The sequence below is a fragment of the Heloderma suspectum genome, chromosome 3 (assembly GCF_057233095.1).
Source record: "Heloderma suspectum isolate Gila_16-S chromosome 3, 16-S_ref, whole genome shotgun sequence".
Lineage (NCBI taxonomy): Eukaryota > Metazoa > Chordata > Lepidosauria > Squamata > Helodermatidae > Heloderma > Heloderma suspectum.
In genome coordinates, this window is record NC_139460.1 from 267,347,369 (window position 1) to 267,372,137 (window position 24,769).

The window sequence follows — 24,769 nt, forward strand, 5'->3', positions numbered from 1 at the left end:
AAAGCCGAAAGGACACTCAGCTGTGGATGTGTCTGGTGGTGAAAAGAAAATCCGATGCTGTAAAGAACAATATTATTTAGGAACCTGGAATGTAAGATCAATGAATCGAGGGAAGCTGGAGGTGGTCAAACATGAGATGGCAAGATTGAACATTGACATCTTAGGAATCAGCGAACTCAAATGGACAAGCATGGGCGAATTTAATTCAGGTGACGATTATATCTACTACTGTGGGCAAGAATCCCTTAGAAGAAATGGAGTAGCACTCATAGTCAACAAAAGGGTGGGAAAAGCAGTACTGGGGTACAATCTTAAAAACGATAGAATGATCTCAGTATGAATCCAAGGCAAACCATTCAACATCACAGTAATTCAAGTCTATGCCCCAACCACTGATGCCGAAGAAGCTGAGGTTGATCGGTTCTATGAAGACCTACAACACCTTCTAGAACTAACACCAAAAAAAGATGTCCTCTTCATCATAGGGGATTGGAATGCTAAAGTAGGAAGTCAAGAAATCACCGGGGTAACAGGCAAGCATGGCCTTGGTGTACAAAATGAAGCAGGACAAAGGTTAATAGAGTTTTGCCAAGAGAACATGCTGATCATAGCAAACACTCTTTTCCAACAGCACAAGAGGCGACTCTACACATGGACATTACTAGATGGTCAATATCGAAATCAGATTGATTATGTCCTTTGCAGCCAAAGATGGAGAAGCTCCATACAGTCAGTAAAAACAAGACCTGGAGCTGACTGTGGCTTAGATCATGAGCTGCTTCTTGCAAAATTTCAGCTGAAATTGAAGAACGTAGGGAAAACCATTAAACCATTCAGGTATGACCTAAATCATATCCGTTATGAATATACAGTGGAGGTGAGGAATAGATTTAAGGGATTAGACCTGATAGACAGAGTACCTGAGGAACTATGGATGGAGGTCCGTAACATTGTTCAAGAGGCAGCAACTAAATTCATCCCAAAGAAAGAGAAATGCGAGAACACCACGTGGCTGTCTGATGAGGCTTTACAAGTAGCTGAGGAAAGAAGGGAAGCGAAAAGCAAGGGAGAAAGGGGAAGATATATCCAACTGAATGCAGAGTTCCAGAGAATAGCAAGGAGAGACAAGAAGGCCTTCTTAAATAAACAATGCAAAGAAATCGAGGAAAACAACAGAATGGGAAAGACTAGAGATCTCTTCAAGAAAATCGGAGATCTCAAGGGAACGTTTTGTGCAAAGATGGGCATGATAAAGGACAAAGAAGGCAGGGACCTAACAGAAGCAGATGAGATTAAGAAGAGGTGGCAAGAATACACAGAAGAACTATACAGGAAAGATCTGAATGTCCCTGATAGCCAGGAGAGTGCGGTCACTGAACTTGAGCCGGACATCCTCGATTGTGAAGTCAAGTGGGCCTTAGGAAGCATTACTAACAACAAAGCTAGCGGAGATGACAGTCTTCCAGCTGAGCTATTTAAAATCCTAAAAGATGATGCTGTTAAAGTGCTGCACTCAATATGCCAACAAATTTGGAACACTCAGCAGTGGCCACAAGACTGGAAAAAGTCAGTTTACATTCCAATTTCAAAGAAGGGCAATGCCAAAGAGTGTTCAAACTACCGTACAATTGCGCTCATTTCACATGCCAGCAAGGTGATGTTCAAAATCCTACAAGCTAGGCTTCAGCAGTATGCGAACCGAGAACTACCGGAAGTACAAGCTGGGTTTCGAAGAGGCAGAGGAACTAGAGATCAAATCGCCAACTTTCGCTGGATCATGGAGAAAGCAATAGAATTCCAGAAAAATGTCTATTTCTGCTTCATTGACTACGCTAAAGCCTTTGATGGTGTGGATCACAGCAAACTCTGGCAAATTCTGAAAGAGATGGGAGTACCAGACCACCTTACCTGTCTCCAGAGAAACCTGTACGAGGGTCAAGAAGCAACAGTAAGAACCAGACATGGAACAACCGATTGGTTCAAAATTGGGAAAGGAGTACGACAAGGCTGCATATTGTCGCCCTGCTTATTTAACTTATATGCAGAGTACATCATGAGAAATGCCGGGTTGGATGAATCACAGGTCGGAATTAAGATTGCCGGGAGAATCATCAACAACCTCAGATATGCAGATGATACCACCCTAATGGCAGAAAGCGAAGAGGATCTAAAGAGCCTCTTGTTGAGGGTGAAAGAGGAGAGTGCAAAAGCTGGTTTGAAACTCAACATTAAAAAAACGAAGATCATGGCATCTGGCCCCATCACTTCCTGGCATATGGAAGGGGAAGAAATGGAAGCAGTGACAGATTTTATTTTCTTGGGCTCCAAGATCACCGCAGACGGTGACTGTAGCCATGAAATTAAAAGATGCTTGCTCCTTGGGAGGAAAGCTATGGCAAACCTAGACAGCATAGTAAGAAGCAGAGACATCACCTTGCCAACAAAGGTCCGTCTAATCAAAGCTATGGTTTTCCCAGTAGTAACGTATGGCTGTGAGAGCTGGACTATAAGGAAGGCTGAGCGCCGAAGAATTGATGCTTTCGAACTGTGGTGCTGGAGAAGACTCTTACGAGTCCCCTGGACTGCAAGAAGGTCAAACCAGTCCATACTAAAGGAAATCAACCCTGAGTGCTCATTGGAAGGACAGATACTGAAGCTGAAGCTGAAATATTTTGGCTACCTAATGTGAAGAGAAAACTCTCTGGAAAAGACCCTGATGCTGGGAAAGACTGAAGGCAAAAGGAGAAGGGGACGGCAGAGGATGAGATGGCTAGATAGCATCACTGATGCAATGAATATGGACTTGAGCACGCTCCAGGAGAGAGCGCAGGACAGGAAGGCCTGGAGTGCTATGGTCCATGGGGTCACGAAGAGTCAATCACGACTGAACGACTGAACAACAAATAGTGTCACTAGATACCTCTTGTGTGCTGCTTCCTAGGACGTTTCCAGCCGTATCTGTAACATCTAGGATAGTCTTTTAATTCACTCATGTTATGATTCTATCAAAGGAGAGAGAATGTCTAGCCTGGGTAGCATATTGTTCATGATGGTGGCGGCTACTATTTGGATTCTACTAATAACTCTTGTTCCTGAATGTTACTGAGCTAGCACTAAAATGCTACTATTTAGTTAGGATGGCCAGATGCAAAAATGGTCTGGCCTCCTCCACCTTTAATGGTTCTACATCTGCAGAAATACCCTCTGTTATGTGATTATTAAAGGTGCATGAGCCCTGTCCTCTTTTGTATCCGGCTGCCCTACCTCAGACTGCAGAGAGCAAGAATCCTAGCCATTGGCTCAATTTTTCTCCATTACTATGTTCCCATCTGTAACCCCCCAACCCCCCCATAAGGATCTACTCTACAATTTTGAAATGTCTAGTATCTTAATGTCGCCTCTTCTTTGCTTTCTCAGCAAATTGAGAAGCTGTGCTAAGATGTGGCTGCAACTGAGTTAAAACCTTCAAGGGCACTAATTCCTCCTGTGGTGTTTTTCTGCTTGGGCAACCCATAGGCAGGGGCTTCTGGATAAATTCTTCTTATTTGTTCTTTACTGTAGCCCATTAAACCAAAACCATTAAACCAAACCAAAGAGCAAACCAATGGCAGAAGAAAATTATATTTAAGAAAGGAATACATGCTGTCTTTGCATCATGGATATTTTGGTCATTTTGGTTAAGAACCAAAATTGAAAAGAAGCAAAACAAAGAAAAGATGAGAGGCAAAGATCTTTGGGGAACAAAGATGTTCAGAGACAGATGAAGAGAGCAGGGAGGAAACAGAGGCAGGGAAAGGAGAGGAAATAGGCAGGATAATGAAGCTGATAGCCCAATAGGGGATCTTCTGCTCCACAAGTAGCACATGGACACATGGTCTTTGGGTATAAACAGTCCCTCTGTGAGAGCTGCTGCCACAGGGCTCCAGAGGCAACACAGAAAGTGGGGCCCAAACATCCCTGAGACCACAAGACCAACATTTCCGTATTTGGGGAAAATCCCATGCATTTCCAAATCTAAGAACTTACCTGCACAATCATTATTACAGTTTGTTCTACATTGTACCTCTTGCATAACCACCAGGGTACTGTCAGATAAAAAACACTTCAGCACTGTGGAGTTCATGTCTGCAATATATGGTACCTATGAAAAATACTGTAATGTTGTCATGGATGCCAAGGTCTCCACCAGATTTTCTAGCTTATTCAGAATGTTAGATGCATTTCTTTCTAGGTGAAGCCTTCTCCAAACTGGCACCCTCCAGATGTGTTGGACTGCAATTCCCATCATTCCCAGAATGATTGGGGTTGCAGTCTAACACATCTGGAGGGCACTAGCTTGGGGAAGGCTCTGCTAGGTGAAGTCAGATGACTGCATCTAGAAAGAACTACATTAACTGAGCACATCCTTCCTCCTTATTTGAACAGTTAAATAAATAGGCGTAGTAGATGGATTTGTGCCACTAGCTTTTTACAGACCTTTAAAGAATAGACCAGAGATCGCATTCTTTTGTCCTGGATATGCAGAAAAGAGCCTTGCAGATGGTCTAGTCACCCAACAAGGAAAGTCAGTGAAGACTTCCTTATTCTTCTGTGGTTAAAGGTGAATGAGGCACACTTATCGACTCTGAGCAGCATTAAGCCGAGGAGCCCCAAAACAAAATCTGGCAAAGTTACTATCTAACACAGAAGAAGCTTACATTAAGAACTTCTTCTTGGCTCAGACTCTTTTCCTTTGATGATGTAATAAACATCCTCTTTCATAGGCTCATTTACCAATGATTAATCTGTTTTGAAGAATAGTCCTGCTACAGGCTATTCAAGCTGTTCATTAATTCCACCTCCCAGCCTCTCTTGAATAAAAAACAGTGATCATACCAAGATGGCATGTGGGATACTGCTGAGCTAAACCCAACGTGGCTTGGGATGACATTGCCTGCACATTCTACTTTTGGCCAATTCAAAATCTGACTAACAATCCATGCAGTTAAGAAAGAGCTAGAGAATGGAAGCATGGGAGGTAACTTAGCTATCCATTTCCTATCTAAAGAATGGCCATTTTAATCTCTTGTGTCTGAGTTCTGTGCAGTGCAATCCCATATGTCTACTCAGAAGTAAGTCTGTTGAGTTCAATGGGACTTACTCCCAGGTAAGTGTGTACAGGATCGCAGTCTTAGAGTTCTTCTCTGTCCTGCTCTTACAGAAACAAATGCATGAAAAAATAGCTCTTTAGTTTGACCTCTGAGTTTAAGTTTCATCATGAGACCAAGTTGACCTCTAATGGCATTCAAATGCCTACCATAGAATTTCCATTTGGTTCTGCATTAAATCCTTGCCATATTTTCAGTTTTAGTAACACATCCAACCTTCAGTTCACATTATTTGCCACTGGACTAAACCAGTCCCATGATGAGAGAAAGGTCAAAAGAGCTATCTCTTAACTGAAGCTGCTGGGGAAAACTTTTTAAATTTCTTATGTGTTAAATGTGTTCAGACTGAAGGAAAGAAAAACCCTCCAAAAGTGAAATGAGAATACAAAAATATGAATATAGAGAGGTGAGGTTTATGTTGAAGCTGTAAGTATTCCCAAATTTGCTGAGGTTGTCATCATATCAAACTGTGACTGGTTATTCTTAGATTTAAAATACCCTGAGTTTGCCCAATACTTCCCCAAAAGACTCTTGTCTTTTACTGTCAGCCTCACTCTTTCTGGCTTCCTCTTGGCAAAAATTGGTTTCTGCATTCATATGCTTCTGAAATGGAATGCCTGCCCAGATTCTTCTGCTTCTCTCTCTCTCTCTCTCTCTCTCTCTCTCTCTCTCTCTCACACACACACACACACACACACACACAGCTAGCAAAGGACATTGTTACTGTAAGAGCTGGAAAAATAATGTGCCCTCTCCTTTCCCTTCTCATCTCCCCCATGTTTTCTAAACTAAGAAAAATAAATAAATAACATTTCTAATAAAGTGTAGGATTTGGTGAACATGAGGGCAGTACAGCAAGATGCCAAATGTCTTCCGACACACTTTTTCAAAATAAATAAATAAGCAAATCTTGATTTCTCGCCAAGTTTGATGCTTCGACAGCAACTTCGGGGTTCTAGAGAGTCCGAATGAAATGGAAACGCTCCTACATTGCATCTGCAGGAGCTACGTCAGACATGCTGTTTCCATGTCTTGTCTGTTTGCTTTCTGACAGGGCTGTGTAATTCATGGTTGCCCAGAACAGCTCTCTTCAGAAGAGTCCCAGCTTTCACCACAGGCCAACCAAAGCAGTTGAGAGTTTCCCCTCCTTGGACTGTGGCATTGTAGGGGAGAAAAAATCCTCCTGAACCATCAACGTTAGTGTTATCCCTGCCAGCGATATTTAGAGAATGTGGCTATGTGTGCATGTATATACAAACCCACACCGCTATTTCAGTTCGACTGCCGAATGCCAACCCTGTTATTTTCCGCTAAGAGTTCATAATGCTGCCTCCAGACTGGTGTTTCCGAAGCAGATTCAGAAGCCAGGAAATCTGAAAGGATGAAGGTTTCTTTTCCATAGACTTTTCCTCAGTGTGGTTGCCACTGGAAAGGAGGACTGCTGCTTCTGAAGATTGTTCTTTGCTGGGTTACAGATTAGTCTCGAGTTCGGTTCCTCCTCCTCAGGAAGAAGAAGCTGCTCTTTTGGGGAGGTCCTAGCAACATTGGCACTTGGCTTTTGTGGGTAATTTTAATCTGAAAGCAGAAGAATGGAAACTTCTTTTTCAGTCACTGAATTTTAGAGTTGGAAGGGGAACTTACAGGTCATTTAGTCCACCCCCCCACCCCCTGCTCAATGCAGGATCTATAGTGTAGGATGAAGCTACAGCATTGCTGACAAATGGCTGTCCGGCCTTTGCTTAAAGAGTGAAGGAGAGTCCACCATCTCTTGAGGGTGTCTGTTCTTCTGTCAAGTAAGTCTTACTATTAGGAAGTCTCTCTTCATGTTTAGCTGAAATTTGCTTGGCTGCAACTTCCACCCATTGGTTCTAGTCCTGCCCTTGGAAGCAACAGAGAACAAGTCTGCTCCATCTTCTGCATGGCAACCTTTGAGATATTTGAAGATCGCTATCATGTCTGCCCTTAATCTTCTGTTCTGTAGGCTACACATACCCAGCTATTTCAACAGTTCCTCATTGTATCAGGATGACAGAAAGGCTGTTTCCACACAGCCACTATGCCAAGAGGCCAAGGACAGGCATTTTCTGCTACCTGAGATAATCATGCTGTTAGGGGAACATCAGTCTACATCATGTTCCATCTCCAACCTCCATTTATGCCAGATTACTGCATGCAAGTAAGATCAGAGAGGTGTCTCCATGAGTGATTGACTGCAAGTTTGCTGCATTTGGAGGTTGTTCAGGGCACGTGACATCATGGCCATCCCACAGCTACCCCAGAATTTTGCGCCGAAAGTTGGTTTTCTGAGACTACTGTTAGTCTGATTGTTTTCCTTAATTTGGCTTGTCTGCGTTTCTGTTGAGGTGTGCACCAGCCTTCTAAATTTACTCCAGCATGATTGCCTTGCCCAAGGGTGTGTCTTTCACCGAGCCGTGACCTCACTCACCCTGGTCAAGGGGTGTTTCCCCGATGTTTCTGTCATTTCACGCATTGAACGGGAGTAGCTATACCCCTATAGCACTGTCACGAAAGAGCACATTTGAACGGGGGTAGTTATACCCACTATAGTGCTACAGCACTATTGCGAAATAGCACATTTCAATGGGAGTAGCTATACCCCCAATAGCACTATAACACTATTGTGAAATAGTGCATTTGAATGGGAGTAGCTATAATCCTATAGCACTATAGTACTACAGCACTGTCGTGAATAGCGCATTTGAGTAGGAGTAGCTATACCCCCTATAGCACTATAGCACTATTGTGAAATAGTGCATTTGAATGGGAGCAGCTATACCTGCTATTGTGCTAATGCAGTTTTGGAGGGACAGTAATCAAAAAGGGAGGAAGTGAGAATAGGATGCGGAGACAGGCATTAACACACACTAGCCAGAGAAAGCAGAAAGGGTAGAACAAGGCAAGAGTGGGAGGGAGTGTGGGGGAGGGAACGGGCTCTCTAGGTGATGACGTGGATGAGACTCCACCCAGTAGCCACCCAAACAATTTGCGGTAAACTGCTGTGTGACCTGCTGAGAGCCTCAGGCTAGCTTTGGGGTAATCCAGGCTTTCAAGCCCTGTGTGTCCCCAGATGGAGCAGATTTGACTCCAGTAAAAACTGCAGCAAAGCGGAGAGCAAACTAAACCAGTTGCCGTGGAGATCCCCCCGCCCCCAGATATAATAGTGGACAAGGTTCCTGTACCTTGTATAGCTGTACAGAAGAGATGATTTCACACTTGCCAGTTGTTTGCAGAGGGAAAAAAGTGGCATCGGTGGAAATTCCCTCCTACACAGCTATTCAGTGGATGGGATCTTTCCCTTTCACTGGATTTGATCACCCTATTGTAGCCTTCCCCAACCTGGATTGTTGGATTGCAACTCCCAGCATCCACAGCCAAGATGGGCAATGGTGGGTGTGGATGATGGAAGCTGTAGTCAAACATCCCTGGAGGGAACTAGGTTGGGGAAGGCTGCCCTATTGTGTGCTGGGCTTTTGTGGAATTAAAGTAGGAGCCACAAACCCGGTCAGCTGCATTAGACTGAGTCTGACAAAATAAAAGGGAGGATCAGGACTCTGCGGTGTCCAAAGTCAAGCCCCTGACCCACATGGGCCTGGACTTAAAAGAGGCAATGCTCTGGAGTAGGGCTCCCCAGCATGGTGCCCATGGGGCCCTCCAATGTACTCACAAAGGGGTTTACAACATGGTGGCTGAAGGCAACCACGAAGCTTCTTTTTAAAATTCGCCCCGTTTTTTTAATATGTGTACATGTGTTTGTATATATCCACAGCAATGAATACATATGAAATGCCTATATATGAAAATGCAACTTTCTAGCAATTATACACAGCCTTGCTATTTAGGCTACACATAGCCTATCCCTTTCCTTGCCATTTCTCTCCCTTCCCCCTCTCTCGCCTTCTTCTTTCTCTCCCTTCCTAGACCCTAGCCTTGCTCTTTCTTTCCCACTCACCCCTTTATTGCGCTGTTTCTCTTGACTCCCAGCCTCTAGCCTTGCTATTTCTCTCTCCCACCTCTTGACCTCACTGTTTATCTTCCTCCTGTCTTCTAGCCTCACACTTTCTCATCCCTCTACCCTTTTGCCGTGTTATTTCCCCCTCCCTCCCAGCCTCTAGCCTTGTTATTTCTCTCCCCCCAACCTCTCTGGACTAGCCCGGCCTCCACGGCAGCCATTATGTGACTAGCCACATCCTCCATGGCTATTTTGTAGTGGTGCCCACAGCAGTTTCTCAAATTCCCAAATGTGCCCATGGGACCCAAAAAGTTTGGGAACTCCTGCTCTGGAGTGCTAGAGTTAACCCAGTGTGACTCTCCCTGAATCCCTGGCTGAGGTACATAAATGTGACACTTGAAAGGAATTCTGGTCCTTCTCCATTGCAGACAGAAGACAGAGTTCTGATACTGTACAGTTATCAGCTTGCTTTTCTTTTCTTTTTTAACTTTGTGGATCCTGTAACGAAGGAAATTTTCTCAGTACATAGGAGAGGTAGGGAAGGAGAGGATCTCCCCCTGCTCCACTCTGAGAAACCATCTCTCTAGGAGTCCCTAGCATGATCCAGTCACCTTTGCAGGAGCTGGGTTGTTTGGGGCTCCCTTTTCCTTTCTACCAGTGCTAAGAGATCAGCAATGGGAAAAACAGGACTGGGCAGTACCAAGAAGGATAAGCAAAACAGGGGTAAAAGATGGGACCTTCTCCCCACTTTTCAAAGTTGTTTCATGAAGGTATGGTGATGCTGGACGGGGTGGTTGCACTGTCTTTCTAGGACCTTACATTTACATCAAGGCACCTCAGCCTCTTTCACAGTTGTGGAATCTTTCAAATCAGCTGAAGTTTCTCCAGAATAAATAGGGCAGTGGGGTGGGTGTCTGGGTGTGTGGTGGGGTGATGATTTGATTTTGCGAGGCTTCTGGTAATCATATGTCCAGTTATCAGAAATAGGGGCAAAGATCTGGATGGAGTAGGATTCCTATCGAATAGGGATGGGGAATGTGTGGTCCACCAGATGTTATTGGACTGCAGTTCCCATCATCTTTCACCATTAGCTACATAGGCTGGGGCTGATGGGAGTTGCAGCCCACCAACACCTAGAGGGCCATACGTTCCCATCCTTGCTTTTGAAGGTACGCTCCTGGTAGACTGAATGGAGATGGTGATCCCCGTAAGTACTCTACAGTTACAGTATTTCCCTAATGACTGACTGGAGGTCATGGGCAGTATCCAACAGTGTCATTCCACAGACTCAAATAGTGCTAGCGGAGCTCTGCAAAATTTTTCTGTATGTAAGTGGTAATGCACAATCTGTTGTGCAATGGGTTGCGCAAGTGAAATGTGCACGTGCAAATGCAACTTTAGTTGGATTGTCCTCTTGTGCATAGTTTGGAATCTCGTCTGCCCTGGTGCAATGTGACTTGTGCTAGTGGAGTGACACAGCTGGATACTGCCCTAGCCGCCCAGCTTAACTGAAAAGAACATTTTCCAAGCATTATCTAACACTGATTGGTTGACAATGTATTATTCATACAAGCCTACACCACTTACTATTTCATTTGGAACAGATTCCCAACTTGGTAATTTTTCTACCAGGTACTCAGAATATGCTGCATTTCTACAGCACACAGAAGCCAGGCATACAGAGGCTTTCTGTTTGCTTGCTGGTGTCCTTCAATGGTGCATTTAGGCCAGAGGGCTCTCTTTCCCACTAAATGAGAGAAAGGGGATTTCCTTTCCAGTACTCAGATGCAGCCAATGCTTATGAGTGTTCCCAATTTAAAACTGTTTGCAACACCCAAATGTGTGGAAAAGGGTCCTCCATATCAGGTAGCAAGACAAAGTGTTCCTGGAGTGTTGGAATAGTTGTGTTGCACAGCTGTGGTGGTGAACTCCTTCCTAATGACTAGACCATCAGAGACTGGTATCCTAAACTGCTTGGAGACAAAGTATCTAAACCTGGAGCGTCTCCTCCCATATGTACCTGCTAGTCCTTTAGGTCAGGAGAGGGGAAAAGGGAAATCTCTAAATTTTTTGGATGTCAACTCTAAAATACTGGGAGTTGAAGTCCAAAACATCTGGAGACTTACTTTCTGCCCACTCCTCAGTTGTGGGACCCCATTTATGCAATGCCCTTCCCAAGGAGGCTCACCTGGTGCCCACACTGTTATCTTTTCAGCCCTGGGTGAAGCTATTTCTCTTCTCCCAGACATTCTAGGTTTTTATTATCGTGATGACACGTTCTGAGGCCTTTAATTTTTTTTTTGGGCATTATACAAATATAATAAACAAACAAACAAACTCTGCTGAAAGGGGGTATATAAACCGGCATTTCTTCACCCTGCTCTGCCTGATTCGAAATGTCCTCCTGTGACCAGATTGAACCACTGTCAAGAAAGGCTCTGCTCACAGTTCCACCTGCTACACCTGTTGCTTCAGGGAAAGAAAGGACAAGTCTGTCCAGTTCTCTGTGTAAGATGAGCAAGGCTGCTTATTAGAATACCTGCTGAATTGGAGATGGCACTGAGATAGTCCAGCCGTCAAGCCCTATGGGTAGCTGTGGAGGCAGCAAAAGAGTAGCAGGCTCCCCAGGAAGGCACATCAAGCATTTCTTGTCTGACCAGTCCTCTGTCACAAGGTTAAGGCCTCAAAGCAATGTGAAGGATGGGAGGGACTGGTATCCAACATCACGCAGAAAAAGAAACCAAATGCCTTGATACCCCCAGGTTCTCACCATAATTCCTTTGGGCAAGGTTTTTATCCAATCACCAAGGTTCAGTTGAAACCACTGCTATTCTGTCAGGGGTATCGGCTCATATAGCTGTACAGACAGTACTTAATACCCCTTGTGGAAACCGAATAAATACTATGCCAGCATTAAATGACCAATGAGAAAAATATTCCTAGTGCTGCTATTTCCTGACCACTGGTGACATTTGTACGTACACAAGAATCCGAAGATCTTTTATTTTCAGCTGAAATGCTTCTTTGCAACAATCTGTTCTACCCATTCTCAGATAACAGAGGACAATTTGGGTCCCATACTGTTCTTCTAACATGTCTAACACATCCTCCTTTGATCTTCAGATGGTGGACACTGGCATGGATACACTGAAGGTACACTGACTGACTGTCTCCAATAATCTCCATAATGGCGTACAGCAGCCATAGATCTCTCTCCCTTTAATTTTTCTTTCATTTTCCATTAGGGATACAAATATATTCTGAATGGATCTGACATCAAAGGAAACAGAAGCAGCATACCTCCCTCTTCTAAAATCGTGAGCAGGATCTTTGCTAGGGTACTGTAGCTGTTTTGCTTCTTTGCTTTTATTTGGAATAGAAGCTTAAACATTTTTTTTAGCCCTTTCTCAGGCTCAGCAACTGAGGTTTGGGTCCCACTTGTAGCTCAGGCCCTAGAGGGATACATTTCATATGTGAGCTCCATTCCTATATCCCAGATGGTTTTCATGAAGTTCAACTACTCACCGTGCAAGGTGGTTGCATCCAGGGCTCTCCATCCACCTGCATGGGCAACAGCTTGGTTGTCCTGGAACCCACAAACAATACACAGTGTAAACATTATGAGAGTGAACTGGGCAAGTCAGGGCAGGATTATGTCTTGCTGCAAGCTGCCAATAACAGAATTTGAGGCAAAGGATGACCTGACACCGTTTGTGATGGGTGGGTAGGACCTCTAGGTAACTTTCTCACAATGGAGATGCAATGGCTGAGCAACCTGTTGCGGGGTGCAAGGGTCAAAGGCAATTTTCATGTATCAGTCCCATCTCTTTGACATACGTAATTTGTTTAACATACATATGAACCTGCAAGCTGCAATTAGTGGCTACTATACTTTTTTCTAGGATACTCTTAATATGCAATGAGTCTGGGCTTTTGTTGTTTTAATTAAAAACATACCTCTGTGTTTGACCCCTTAGGACTTTTTCCCCACCCCATTTTCATGGCTGCAACAATGAGCGCTAGAAGCTTAATTTTAATGGTAACAGAGATTTCTAGGATTGTAACAAATAACTTGCCTGAAAAAGAGGAGAGAGAGTGGGTCCAGGCCTTTTAAGGTCCCCATTCCTCACCTGATTGGCCTAGTGGGTCCCATATGGCCCAGCTTGTCAGGTAGCAAAGGTGCTGCTGTCCCATCTGCTGAGGCTCAGGGGATACACAAATGTAGGGAGGGGGAAAATGCAACCTACATGTGCAAAGGATGAACTCACTGGATTTTGACTGAACATGCACAGGATTGGGCTGCTGGGCTGCAATTGTAAACATAGTTACTTGGCAGTAAATGTCACTGAAATAAATGCACTTATTGCTGAGTAAACACAGTTAGCATCTGGCTGTAGGCATCCAATAAGTGGGGAGAAGGGGGAGCAGTGGATGCCCCTGTTTACTTGCTCACTGGCTTTTTGCCTGTCAAGCAAGCAAGTGGTAGCAATGATGAGGAAGAGGAGGCAGAGCAATGGCTGTTGGTGATAATGGCAGGGAGAAGGCAGACCCACTGAGGAACGGGGGGTGGGGGGACGGCAGTTGAGGCTCTCTTGCCCAAGTGGCTGTAAAAACCTGGAGCTGGCTCTATCCTTCCACCCCACCCTCACTGCTTTTCTGCCTCTTAGACATGGCAGTCCAATCCATACCCTTTTTGTGCTCCCTGTATACATAAGAACAGGCACTCACATGAGTAGGACCTTACTTATAAGCAGAACATAGCCCCACTTCCTATCAGAAGAAGCATCTGGAGCTGCAGCGGCAGTTGGCATCTTGCTCTCCTTTCCCCAGGTTGTCTGCCCAGGAGACACAGCTGCCCTTCACCTCCAAAGCCAGGTTGCTCTTCCCCAAAGATTTGCCCCTCAGCTCATCACCCATCTCATTCACTCTTTCCCCAGCACTCAGTGAAGTAGAGGGCACCTCCTGGACCTCCTTCCACAGAAACCTAGCACATCCTTCTGCCAGCAGAATTATGGGCCCTGTAGCTTCCTCAGCTCTATGATGTTATGCAGAATATAAATAGATTTGTGCTTGAGAAGAATACTAGTGTTCACAACCATAAAGAGATGTCAAAGATGCCCAGGATGCTTTCCTGCCTCTGCTGTGATCTCATTCTTTGAACACTAGTATCCAGAATTCTCAGCAGGCTCAGGCAAAAACATGGTGGGTGGGACCAAAGGCCCAGGGTGGGTACCTGATGGTGACGGAGGAACACTGGGCCAGCCTCTTGCCAGCACTTTTCAGTCCAGTATAGATCTGCCCCATCTCCATTGCCCCTTCAAGGCCCACAACTTCCAGGAGTTGATCACTGAGGTCTAATGAGAGAAAGGTGAACACATTAATAGAACATGTTTATTTTATAAGTTGCAACTGTTTGTTATATTGTATTATGAATATCGTGTTTTTTTTTAGTATTTTTGTATGTAAACTGCTTAGATATTTTATTACATTAAGCAGAATAATCTTAATGTAATAAAATCATCAAAGAAAGGGAGGTTCTGCCTTGTATCCATAATACACAGTGGGAGGACTGAGTGAGAGGATGTACATGGGAGTTGAAAATGTTATCTGTTTCACCTTTTGCATGCAAAAGGTCCCAGGTTCAATTCTTCACATGTCCATTTAAACTAGGCTGACCATACGTACCATTTTAAACGGGACAGTACCGTTTTTTTCATATTTCCCAACCGTCCCGTCGTTTTAATATAAATGTCAATTTTGTCCCGCTTTTAATTTTTTGTAAAAAAAACCCTGAACACGTTTATGTGTTCATAAATACATATGCTCTATGCTAATCAATGTGTGAAGTAAAACTACTAGTGTGACGAAAGAGGAAGTTCCATGTACTTCATCCAGTCAGGGCCAGGCTTCTTGAGCTAGTGATGATCAGACGCCGCCCCCTTGCTTGTCTGCAGTGGTGGGGAATTCAAGAGGTGGTCGCTAAGCCCCATTCAGCATGTGGGAGCCAGGAGGGTGAGTCTTACTGTTATTTTTACCATCATTCCGCCCATAGAGATTCTTTCTGCCCTACATTCAGTTCGATTCGGACTTTTCAGATTCATATTTTGGTTTGACAGGCTGTTGATAAGGTGTTGAAAGACCAAAATTTGCTGCATAAGATTACTTCATTGGATAAATATTCATGGTACAGTAGCAGTGAAATACAGTCCCCTCTACATCTACCTAAAATTTTGTATGAGTTCTGTCACTGAAGAATAATTGTTAGCTCAATATGTTCATGTAATAAAACTTTTGTTATCGTCTTACTTTTTCATGAATACAGAATATTACATAACCCCGTCCCGTTTTTGTCATCCCAATATCCCATTTTTGTCTCAAGGAAATATGGTAAGCCTAATTTAAACAGAATCTCAAGTGGCCAGACTGCAAAGACCTCTGCCTTTTGGAGAGGTGTTGCCAATCAGAATAGGAAGTACCATTCCCAAGGCATGGACTGAAGGCACATGATACAGTAACTGTGCTGAAGCTAAGCAGGTCTGAGTCTGGTCAATGCCTGAATGGGAGACTGCCTTGCAACTGCGCATACACTACCTTGAATTCCATAGGGGAAAGGTGGGATACGGATATACGAAATATTATACAATAATCTGAATCAGTAGAAGGCAACTTCATAGGCTTACCTTACAGCTGAATTCTTAATTTAAGGAAGGAATATTAATTCAGAGCCAGGGGAGGGTGCTAAACTGAAAAGGGGATTCTCCACATTTTGTCTTGGAATTAGTTGGTTTCAGCTCCCATGTGGTTCCTCTCATAGAAGGCTGTGCACCAATATTAAGGACACAACATGGAACAGGCATTGTGGGGGAAGCTGTGCTACTTGTCATCCAGGACGTCACAGGCATTGTCCATAGGTGCCTGTGACACTTGCACAACGACATTCCAAATACCACTCCAAATCACCATGACCTGGCTAGCCGGGAAAAGAATCACATTCTCTGGGGAAATGAGTTGAGGACTTGAACAACGTGATACCCCTGAAATGGAAGTGTTTCCTTGGGGTGGGGGAATATCCAGACCCCATCTACAAACCAATGGGAGCAACCACTGTGCATTGGGTAGCACTCTGAGGTGCAGCTCCCATTCATTTTCAGAGGGTCTTGTGGAGGATCAAACCTTGGTACACTGTGCTGCTCAAGAGTACTACCAATACCAAATGCACAGTGGTCGCTCATTTGTTGCATTGGACACAATCACCTTCACTTAAGGAAGTGCCTTTTGATTCAAGGATATAACATCTTTTCCAGATCTCAAGACTGATGAGGCAGCTAATGATCATTCGCGGAGCCTTGCCTTGCCCCTTTGGGCTGTTTGCTTGGCAAACCCCATTGCCTTGAACTCAGCTGTGTGCTTGTGAGGTCCCTTTTTTTGTTGCCTGTTGTATGGGGAGAAAAGCGTGTCCCAGATTAACAATGAATAGCAGGCAAGGAGAAATAAATGTGAAAGCTGAGCAAACTGGAGGCATTTGCCTATTTCACACCCAGCCATTTGTCCATGCCAAGGGCGCACCTGCAGGCCTAAAATTGGAGTCAGTTCCATGCAGTCATTTCCTTTCTTCATTGCCCTGAAACAGCACTTTTGATTCCCCAAAGCTAAGCCTGGCCTGAAAAGCCCCGAGAAATCAGTGTTGGTGGCCTCAAACTCTCCCATAGCCTTAATTTCCTTCCTTGCTCTGGGGAGTCCGTTGGACTAATATGTTCCATCTCTAAAACATGGCAGAGTCTCTACATATTGGTGTCAGAGTGTTTTTCTCTGGTGCAGAACATTTTTTTCTTTTTCCAGGAGACAAGGAACATAGTTAAGCTGTGGATCAGAGCTACTAGCAGCTCAGACCTCTAAATGCTCTGCTGGAACATGCTTATTTGGGTATCAACAAGGTGTGTGTTGGCGAAGGGCTCTGAAGATTAGGCCAATAATGGATCGTGTAAAGTTGCACTGTTAAGCTAACTCCTGTGTGGGACTCAAGACTAGTTTATAAATAACCCGCTTGTGTGTCCTGCAGAAGTAGCTGCTTCAAGAAGCAATCATTGACAGTACTGAGAAATATCCCTTGCAAACCTTGACCCAGTGCGCCTGATGGCTTGTTTTCAGGCTAGTTATCCAGTATTTATTACCTGTGCAGGCAATATAAAGGCAGCACGGAAACTCACATTGCTGCTGGGGGGCAACCCACCTGTAAGCCTGTCATTCCCACAGAAAGCAGGGTGGGAGTTGGGAGACACCTTTTGTAGGAGAGAAGCCTAGGTCAGCTGGATATGGCCTTTAGGCCTGTCATTGCCAACCTCTGCTCTATGGCTTTAAAGTTACAGTCCTCAAAAAGCTCCCTCTGTAACTCTGGGAAGCATTTGGAAAAGCGTGATTTGAACATGTGCCATCCACTGTTCCAAATGAAAATTATGCCCAAAGGCTCACTTTGAGGATCATGCTGTAAATGCTGGCTGAACTTGCTGCCTCAGATTCTGCTTCAGTCTTCTCCACTCAGAAATGCTCCTGCATTAGTCACAATGGAAGATTCTGGAGAGAGTGCTGCTTCACCACCTCTGCAACTTCTTCTCTCCAGCTTGTGTTGTAGCCTGTAGCTGTATTAAAGCATCCTCTTCATTAGTCATTCTGCCATGGCTAAGTAATGCTTGCTATGCCACGCTCCTTTCCGATGCTTTCTGCTTTCTCCCACATGGATATTGATAGGTCTCTCTCTTATTTTCAGCCAACCACTCTCACCAAAAGAGCATTTCAGAGAAACCAGCACTGTGATCTGTGAATCAGTGTCTTCTTCATAACAGAGCCTACCATTCATTTCCAGCAGCTCTGAGATGCTCTCCCCTGCCCTGCCATGTCAGCCTCATTATTAGCCTAAGTCCTTTAATATTTAATTAACTTACAACAAGATCCATTTTCTGTAAAACCTCAGACTCATAGGGGACCGACATGGATAGAGGGGGATTATATACGCAACCTCTAATGAAACTCAGGTTAAAGACAAATTTGGAAATAACCACCTCCCCCACCCCCACCCCTGCCCTGCAAAATACTGATTTATAGAATCATAGAATCATAGAATAGTAGGGTTGGAAGGGGCCTACAAGGCCATCGAGTCCAACCCCCTTCTCAATGCAGGAATCCAAGTCAGAGCATCCCTGACAGATGGCTGTCCAGCCTCGTCTTGAAGGTGGCATGTATAACCAACCCCCTTAACCTGAAATCAATGTGTTCACACTCAGGATATGGAGAGATTACTAAGAACAATATGGAATGATAAGAGGTGGAAGGGACCTCGTCCAAACTTATCTCAAAGGCAGAACCCATCCACCCATCTATCCACCTGGACAATCCAGAGCACTATGTGCCACAGAGAACAAGCACACTGTAGAAAAGCTGCATGCATGACAAGTACACTGAAGTGATGCATTGAAACAAGCCAAGCCACACGTGGCTGTTCCTTCAGCAGCAATGTAGACATACTACTGTGCCCATATTTTGGGAACAGGATGCGAAGCAGCAGCAGCAGCAGCTCATGGCCGATGGTCACAAACTCTGTGTTCTTCTTGCATTTCTCTGGGTTTGTTGTTCAAGGGAAAGGCAGGTGCCCTTTCTCCTGGGTCATCTTTATGATCATGACTGGAAACCAGCAGTGTGGGCTGCTTTCAAAGATTATTTAGATCTGTTCATTATGGCTCTTTCAGTGTTGCGTGGCAGGCTGTCACTAGGGTTGGCTAATTGTCAGGGTGTGCCCTGCCACATCCAAATAATTTGCCTGGCCTCATGCCAGCACTTTCAGCTTCTGCCTTGCTGACCAAGTTGGGAATGCAATCAGGACCTGAGGAAGGGTGTCAGGATGGCTCACCACAAGAGCAAAATATATGTAACTGCTCCTCTCTGCTTCTATGTATGTAGCTATAGTTCCTGCTGTGGTTATGGCTCTATGCAGGGTTGGGGTCAAGGGTAGGCATGCTTGGTCACCTGTCGAGGGCCCGCACCCCAGCAAGGGCCCACTGACAACAGCCTCTTGGAGTCGCTCCTGCTCTTCACCACTGTAACCTGCTTGTTCACCTGCCTCTCACTCTGATCTGGACAATGGTGGTGGTGTGATGGACAAGCAGTGTGATGGACAAGCCACTACCTTCTTGTTCACTGTCTTTGTGCCGTCAAGCAAGCGATGCCAATAATGACAAAGAGGAGAAGCAGTAGTGACAATGGCAGTGAGAAGGCAGACTCACTGAGGGAAGGGGCCCATTGAGGGTGTTTTGCCCAAGGGCCCTCAGAAACCTGGAGCCGGCACCAGCTCTATGCTCCACTTGCAAATCAGCTTTGAAACCTATCCGGAATACTTGATCTTCACTTCCTGGATTCTGAGAAACCCCAGCTTGAATCTCTGCTCTTGTCTCCCTGTGTTCATGACTACCATATCATAACCATATTCACATCTTTGCACTGGGTATTGTTTTTGTAACCACACTGACCCTAAAACCTGCACTGGGGTTAAAGACTGTGCCTTCTGAACAATGCCGTTCTTCATTTTTGAATGGTTATTGAAAAGAGTCACATGGATTCACTCCCTTACATTCGAACTCCATCAGAGTATAAACCGTCAAAATCCGTTTGGGCTGATGACTCAATCAATTTATGCTAGCAAGATTCTGAAATTATAATTTCCCTCTCCTGGGACAACAATTCCAGCATTCAAGACTTATTTTGTCCCACTGCATGTGGGGGAAAGGCTGCCAGTCAAAAGAACCAGTGGAGGCTCAGGGCAAGAGGTGAAATAACTTGCCCCACCCCACCACAATTCTATGAAGCATTAGAGGGATAGGCATCACCTCTGACTGAAAACCTAGGCCCAAACTACATGTAATAGTAATAGTTCTGTGTCATATAATAACAGTCTGCTCCAAAAATCATGCCTGAAGTGGAGAATGGGGTACAGTTTAAAGCACTAACAGGGCAGAGACTGAACCCCTCTCCCAGTTTGTACTACCACAGCTCCTCTCCCAGGTGTTCCCCCCACCCACAAGTCAGGCTAACTTTATAATCAAATCCTGACTGAGTGAAAAAGGACTTCAGGTGGTGAAGGTTAGAATGGTGGTGAGTGGAGAGCTCAGCACTCCCACCTGTGCACCTCTTTGGCTGTTTTAAAATCACACTTCTCACTTTAGGCATGATTGGGGAAGACTTGCATTCGGTCTGCTGCTGTGTCGTGTGCTGTTTGGGCCCTAGTGAACAGTGACACAATACACGTGTCATGGTGAGCTATGAGAAGCCTGCTCCTGAGTCTTTGGGAATGGCTGTGGCTATCCTTCCACAACAACATCCATTGAGCCCTAAGATTACAATAATCAAAGAGGGTGTGTGTGTGTGACTGTACCATAGCTCCAAGACTGTAAAGCCTAGACACCTGAAACGTGGCATACATACTAAAAGGACCCTAGTGCTGTGCACCTCAGGGTTATTTTGTTTTTAAAATGCATTAATTCATTTTAATTCATTTTAATGTCCCCATGAGATTGAAGCCTGCAATAACATTTTCAGTCACTATGGGGAGGCTTTTCTAACCAGTGCATAGTTTAGCAGTTTGAACCCAGGGGAGATTAGTAGGCTGAGGGACAGAGTTATATATCTGCCTGCTTCCCCCTGCTGTGGGGCAGCCATCCCCCTCAGGGGAATGGAGTGGAGAGACCCCTCCGTTAAGGGGCTATAGGGGTATATCATGGCAAGGGGCATGCCTAGGGGTGCTAGTAGGCAAGGCTTCACTCAGACAGGGTGGGCACAATGTGTCCAAGTCTGAGAGCTGGTAAGTTTGCTTGAAGGTGTCACTGGATCAAACTAAGGGCTGTTCCAACCCATGCGAAGCTGGGTTCGTACACTAGTAAATATTTAAAGGCAGGAAGGAAGAAGGAAAGAAGGAAGGAAGGAAGGAAGGAAGGAAGGAAGGAAGGGGAAAAAGAATGGAAAGAAGGAAGGAAGGAAGGAAGGAAGGAAGACAGACAGACAGACAGACAGACTACTTCTCTGTAGCACTGGAGTTGCCAACCTTTTTCATGCCAAGTCTCTTGGGCAGCAGGTAAAAAATTTCCCCATTGCTGCTTATCCACACCATAATTTAGATAATGGATGTCACTCAGCTGTCAATAAGGATAAGGGAAAATGTCGTTTGGAACCAATTTTTAAGTGAAACGACCTAATTTGCACTTCCTAGACTGATATGCGGATTGGAACACAGTTATCCTTTGGACTTCACACTTCTCCAGATTTTGTAATACAGTTCTCAGCTCAAAGATTGTATACAAAAATGTGTATATTAGGGGAATGTTGCATACAAAAATAAATGCAGATTTTCTTACAGATTTTGTTTAAAAAATTCACAGATGGATGAAGAAATTAGATGGAATGGATTTATGGCTTGAACACATGCAAAACTGATACAAATGGCATACCGACTGATTTGTCCATCTCTAGCACTAGTAGAAAAGTTGCCAACTCCAAGTTGCCGTCGCTGCTGCCCACCTAACATAGGGACCCAGTCCTGCAACTAACTTTGATGCCTGTTTGTTTTCTTCATCTACTCCAGCAATACCACTACTGGCTTTAGCAACATCTGCCATAGCATCAAGGGCTCATTATCTGATGTACACTAATGTTATAGATGCCACAATCTTCCAGAAATGCCCTTTGGCATTTTAGAATGACTGGTTAAATGGGGACATTTTGACATAAGTGAATGACACAAATGAATTTTAGGCCTGTCTCTATTTCCCTCCCCTTTCCCTTTTGCCTCCCTTGTGATCATTTCTAGATTGTAAGCCCCTCAAGGCAGGGACCTGACCTTTCATAATTTGTAAAGTGTCATGTACGTGGATAGTGGTATAGAAATAAGCAAGCAACAGAGATTAGAGATTAAAATGGGTACATTCAGTGAGAGAGAACTTGAAATCCTCATCTTTGGTCAGTGGGTCACATTATTCCAGCAGAGCAATTTCAAGGGAAAAGGACAGGGTGAGGCAGCAGGACTGGAGTTTATAGATATTGTTTTGGGAGGCCTGGATAAGTGTCACAACTGCAATCCCCCATGAAATTCTCCTGTGCACACTCGGTAGAGTTCTTCGCACAGCTTCCATTCTTTTTAACTGGGGAGAATTGGGGTAGGGTGAGGAGAGATGGTGCCCCTTGTGTAGGTTTTGCATTACAATAGTGAAATTGTCTCCCATTTTTATGTTTACTATACTCATGGTAGTCTGGTAATCAAACTGACTTAAAATTCCTGTGACTTGTTAGTTCTCAGTGGATGACGTTAGTTCGCAACGTGCCTCAACCCATGCACATCTATGCCCATCACTTTCACAGATGAAGTACGCTGTTATGTACACTGAACTGCATGCCACAATAAATCTAGCTTTGGGGCTTTTCAGAATTGGCAGGTATGGATTACTTGTGGGGCCACTCATTGGCTGGGTTCACACAACACGCTAACCTGCATTCAGTGGTTGAGCGTGGGTTGTTGTTGAACTGTGGGTTAGCATGTTGTCTGAACCCAGGACATTTTCCACAGGGTGGCTTGTTAATTACCCTGAACAACCCAACAATAAACCATGGGTTCTTAAGGTGGTTTGTTTGAGAAAAAAAAAATCATACTGCATGGTTAAAAAGCTACCCTATGGAAAATGTCCAGGGTTTGGACAACACGCTAACCCACAGTTCAACAACAACCCACACTCAACCACCGAGTGTGGGTTAGCATGTTGTGTGAACCCAACCAATTTCTGCCAACAGCAGCTGCACAAGGCCAGCTTCTAAACTGCCTGGAACTTCCCATCTGCTACTTCTACTGCAATCCCAACGGAAAGCTCCCTCACCTTGGACACAGAACTTGAGCTCTTTGGCATCAGTAACAACAGAGGATTGTAACTTTTCAGGTACTTTCTTGCTCATCCGGTTATAGCTGCGTTGTTTCTTGGTCTCCCCCCAGAGATTGGAGCCTCCATACATGCTGGGAATGTTGAGGACTGCAATACCCTCCAGTGAAGTGCTACTTAGATCCAGAATGGTTCCATCACACTGGCAGGTATGGAGAGAGATGGAGATAAAGAAAGAGACAATGGGGCATTAAACATCTGAAGTTATCTACCTTTCACAGCATCTTTATTTTTAAAAACTTTTTTATCCCACCTTCCTAAAAATCCACGGTGGCTTCATACTGCCATAGAAGCAATAAAACACCACCGTAATCAAAATACATAATACATCACAGCAACAATGTACCATGTGCCATCAGCAGTGGAGGCTGGTGGCTCCGTTGTCAGTGGGGCAGTGAATCCGCCCTGGGTTTCGGTCAGAACCAGTCAGAACTCTAAAGGAGCTATCCAAGGTGCTTTGTCCCACTGACATCAGAGCCACAAGCTTCCCCTGGCCATCAGGGTGAGACTTTGGGGTAGATGTCCAGGGCCCTGCTGAGCAGAATGAGCAGAAGGGTCCCCAAATGCAGCAGTGCTGGCTTACCACACTTCGAAGTAAGTGGATTGATACACATTACCATCTAAAGAGCCTCCCAACCCCCACTTAAGATCATTAAGTTGAGAGTCTAAGACTGTAATCCTATGGTCCCTGGGAGAGTGTCCCAAGAACCTTAGGATGGCTCATAAAACCCCTCTGAGGTTGGAGACAGTGTTCTGACCTCAGAAGGGGGAGTTGGAGAACCAGCCCCAGACCCCTTCCATTCACAGCTAGTGTGGAAAGAACCATGGTGGCTGCCTCTCTGGGGTCAGAAAAGCAATCTCAGAGAAGAAAGGGGGCATTCCAGTGGGGAGGGAGAGGAGGAGACTTGGGAAGCCAGGATACCAGTTATCCTGAGCCTCCTTCAGGCTCCTTCCCTCTGCCTCCAAAGCACCCTTGCTAGATGGGCTGAAAAGTCCATCTAGCGAAAATACAGGAGTTCAGAGGATGGGGATGTGAAGACTGCCTCTGCTGTTCCTCCCGCCCCTCCGGGTTCAGCCTGGCAGAGCATAGGAAACTTGGAAGCCTCCGAATTCAGGGGCTTCCAAGTGGCAAGGGTGCATTCGATAGGATCGTGCCCTTAAGCAACCATCCCCAACCTGATGCCCTCCAGACCTATTGGACTACAGTTCCCAGGATTCTTTGCGAGAAGTCATGGCAGTTAAAGTGGCACACAGCCAACATATTTATTTCATTAATGTGGCCTTATACTTTCTCCAGGTGCCCACTCCTGGGTCCTTAAAGGATGCTTCTGGGATAGAGTGCTCTGCCATCTCAGCTGAGCAATTTGTCTTTGCTTCATCTTTAGACACGGGGATTTTTTTTTTTTACAATTGACATAAGACATTTGCTGCAATTATATTTGAGAAATTCTGGTCATTCTAAATTGCCAATATCATACTTCTTTTATACAAATCCATGGCATGATCACACTTGGAATACTATGAACAGTTCTGGTCACCACACTTCAAAAAGGATATTACAGAGTTGGAAAAGGAGGAGAAAACGGGAAGCAAAATGATCAAGGGGCTGGAGCAAGTCCCCTATGAGGAAATATTACAACATTTAGGGCTCTTCAGCTTAGAAAAAGGGCAAGTAAGGGGAGGCATGC

General features: G+C 44.8%; 1 protein-coding gene across 1 annotated transcript in view; it reads right to left on the bottom strand.

Annotated features, from left to right (window-relative positions):
* Window positions 1-3,608: 3,608 nt before the first annotated feature.
* Window positions 3,609-24,769, bottom strand: part of DGKG (diacylglycerol kinase gamma) — a 117,958-nt gene continuing 96,797 nt past the window's right edge. The window contains exons 23-26 of the mRNA XM_084842004.1: window positions 23,022-23,223; window positions 14,351-14,471; window positions 12,643-12,703; window positions 3,609-6,722 (exon numbers count right to left, since the gene is read on the bottom strand). Of these exons, the coding sequence (XP_084698130.1) occupies window positions 6,624-6,722; window positions 12,643-12,703; window positions 14,351-14,471; window positions 23,022-23,223 (483 nt within the window). The 3' untranslated portion in view covers window positions 3,609-6,623. The remainder of the gene's footprint in view (window positions 6,723-12,642; window positions 12,704-14,350; window positions 14,472-23,021; window positions 23,224-24,769) is intronic.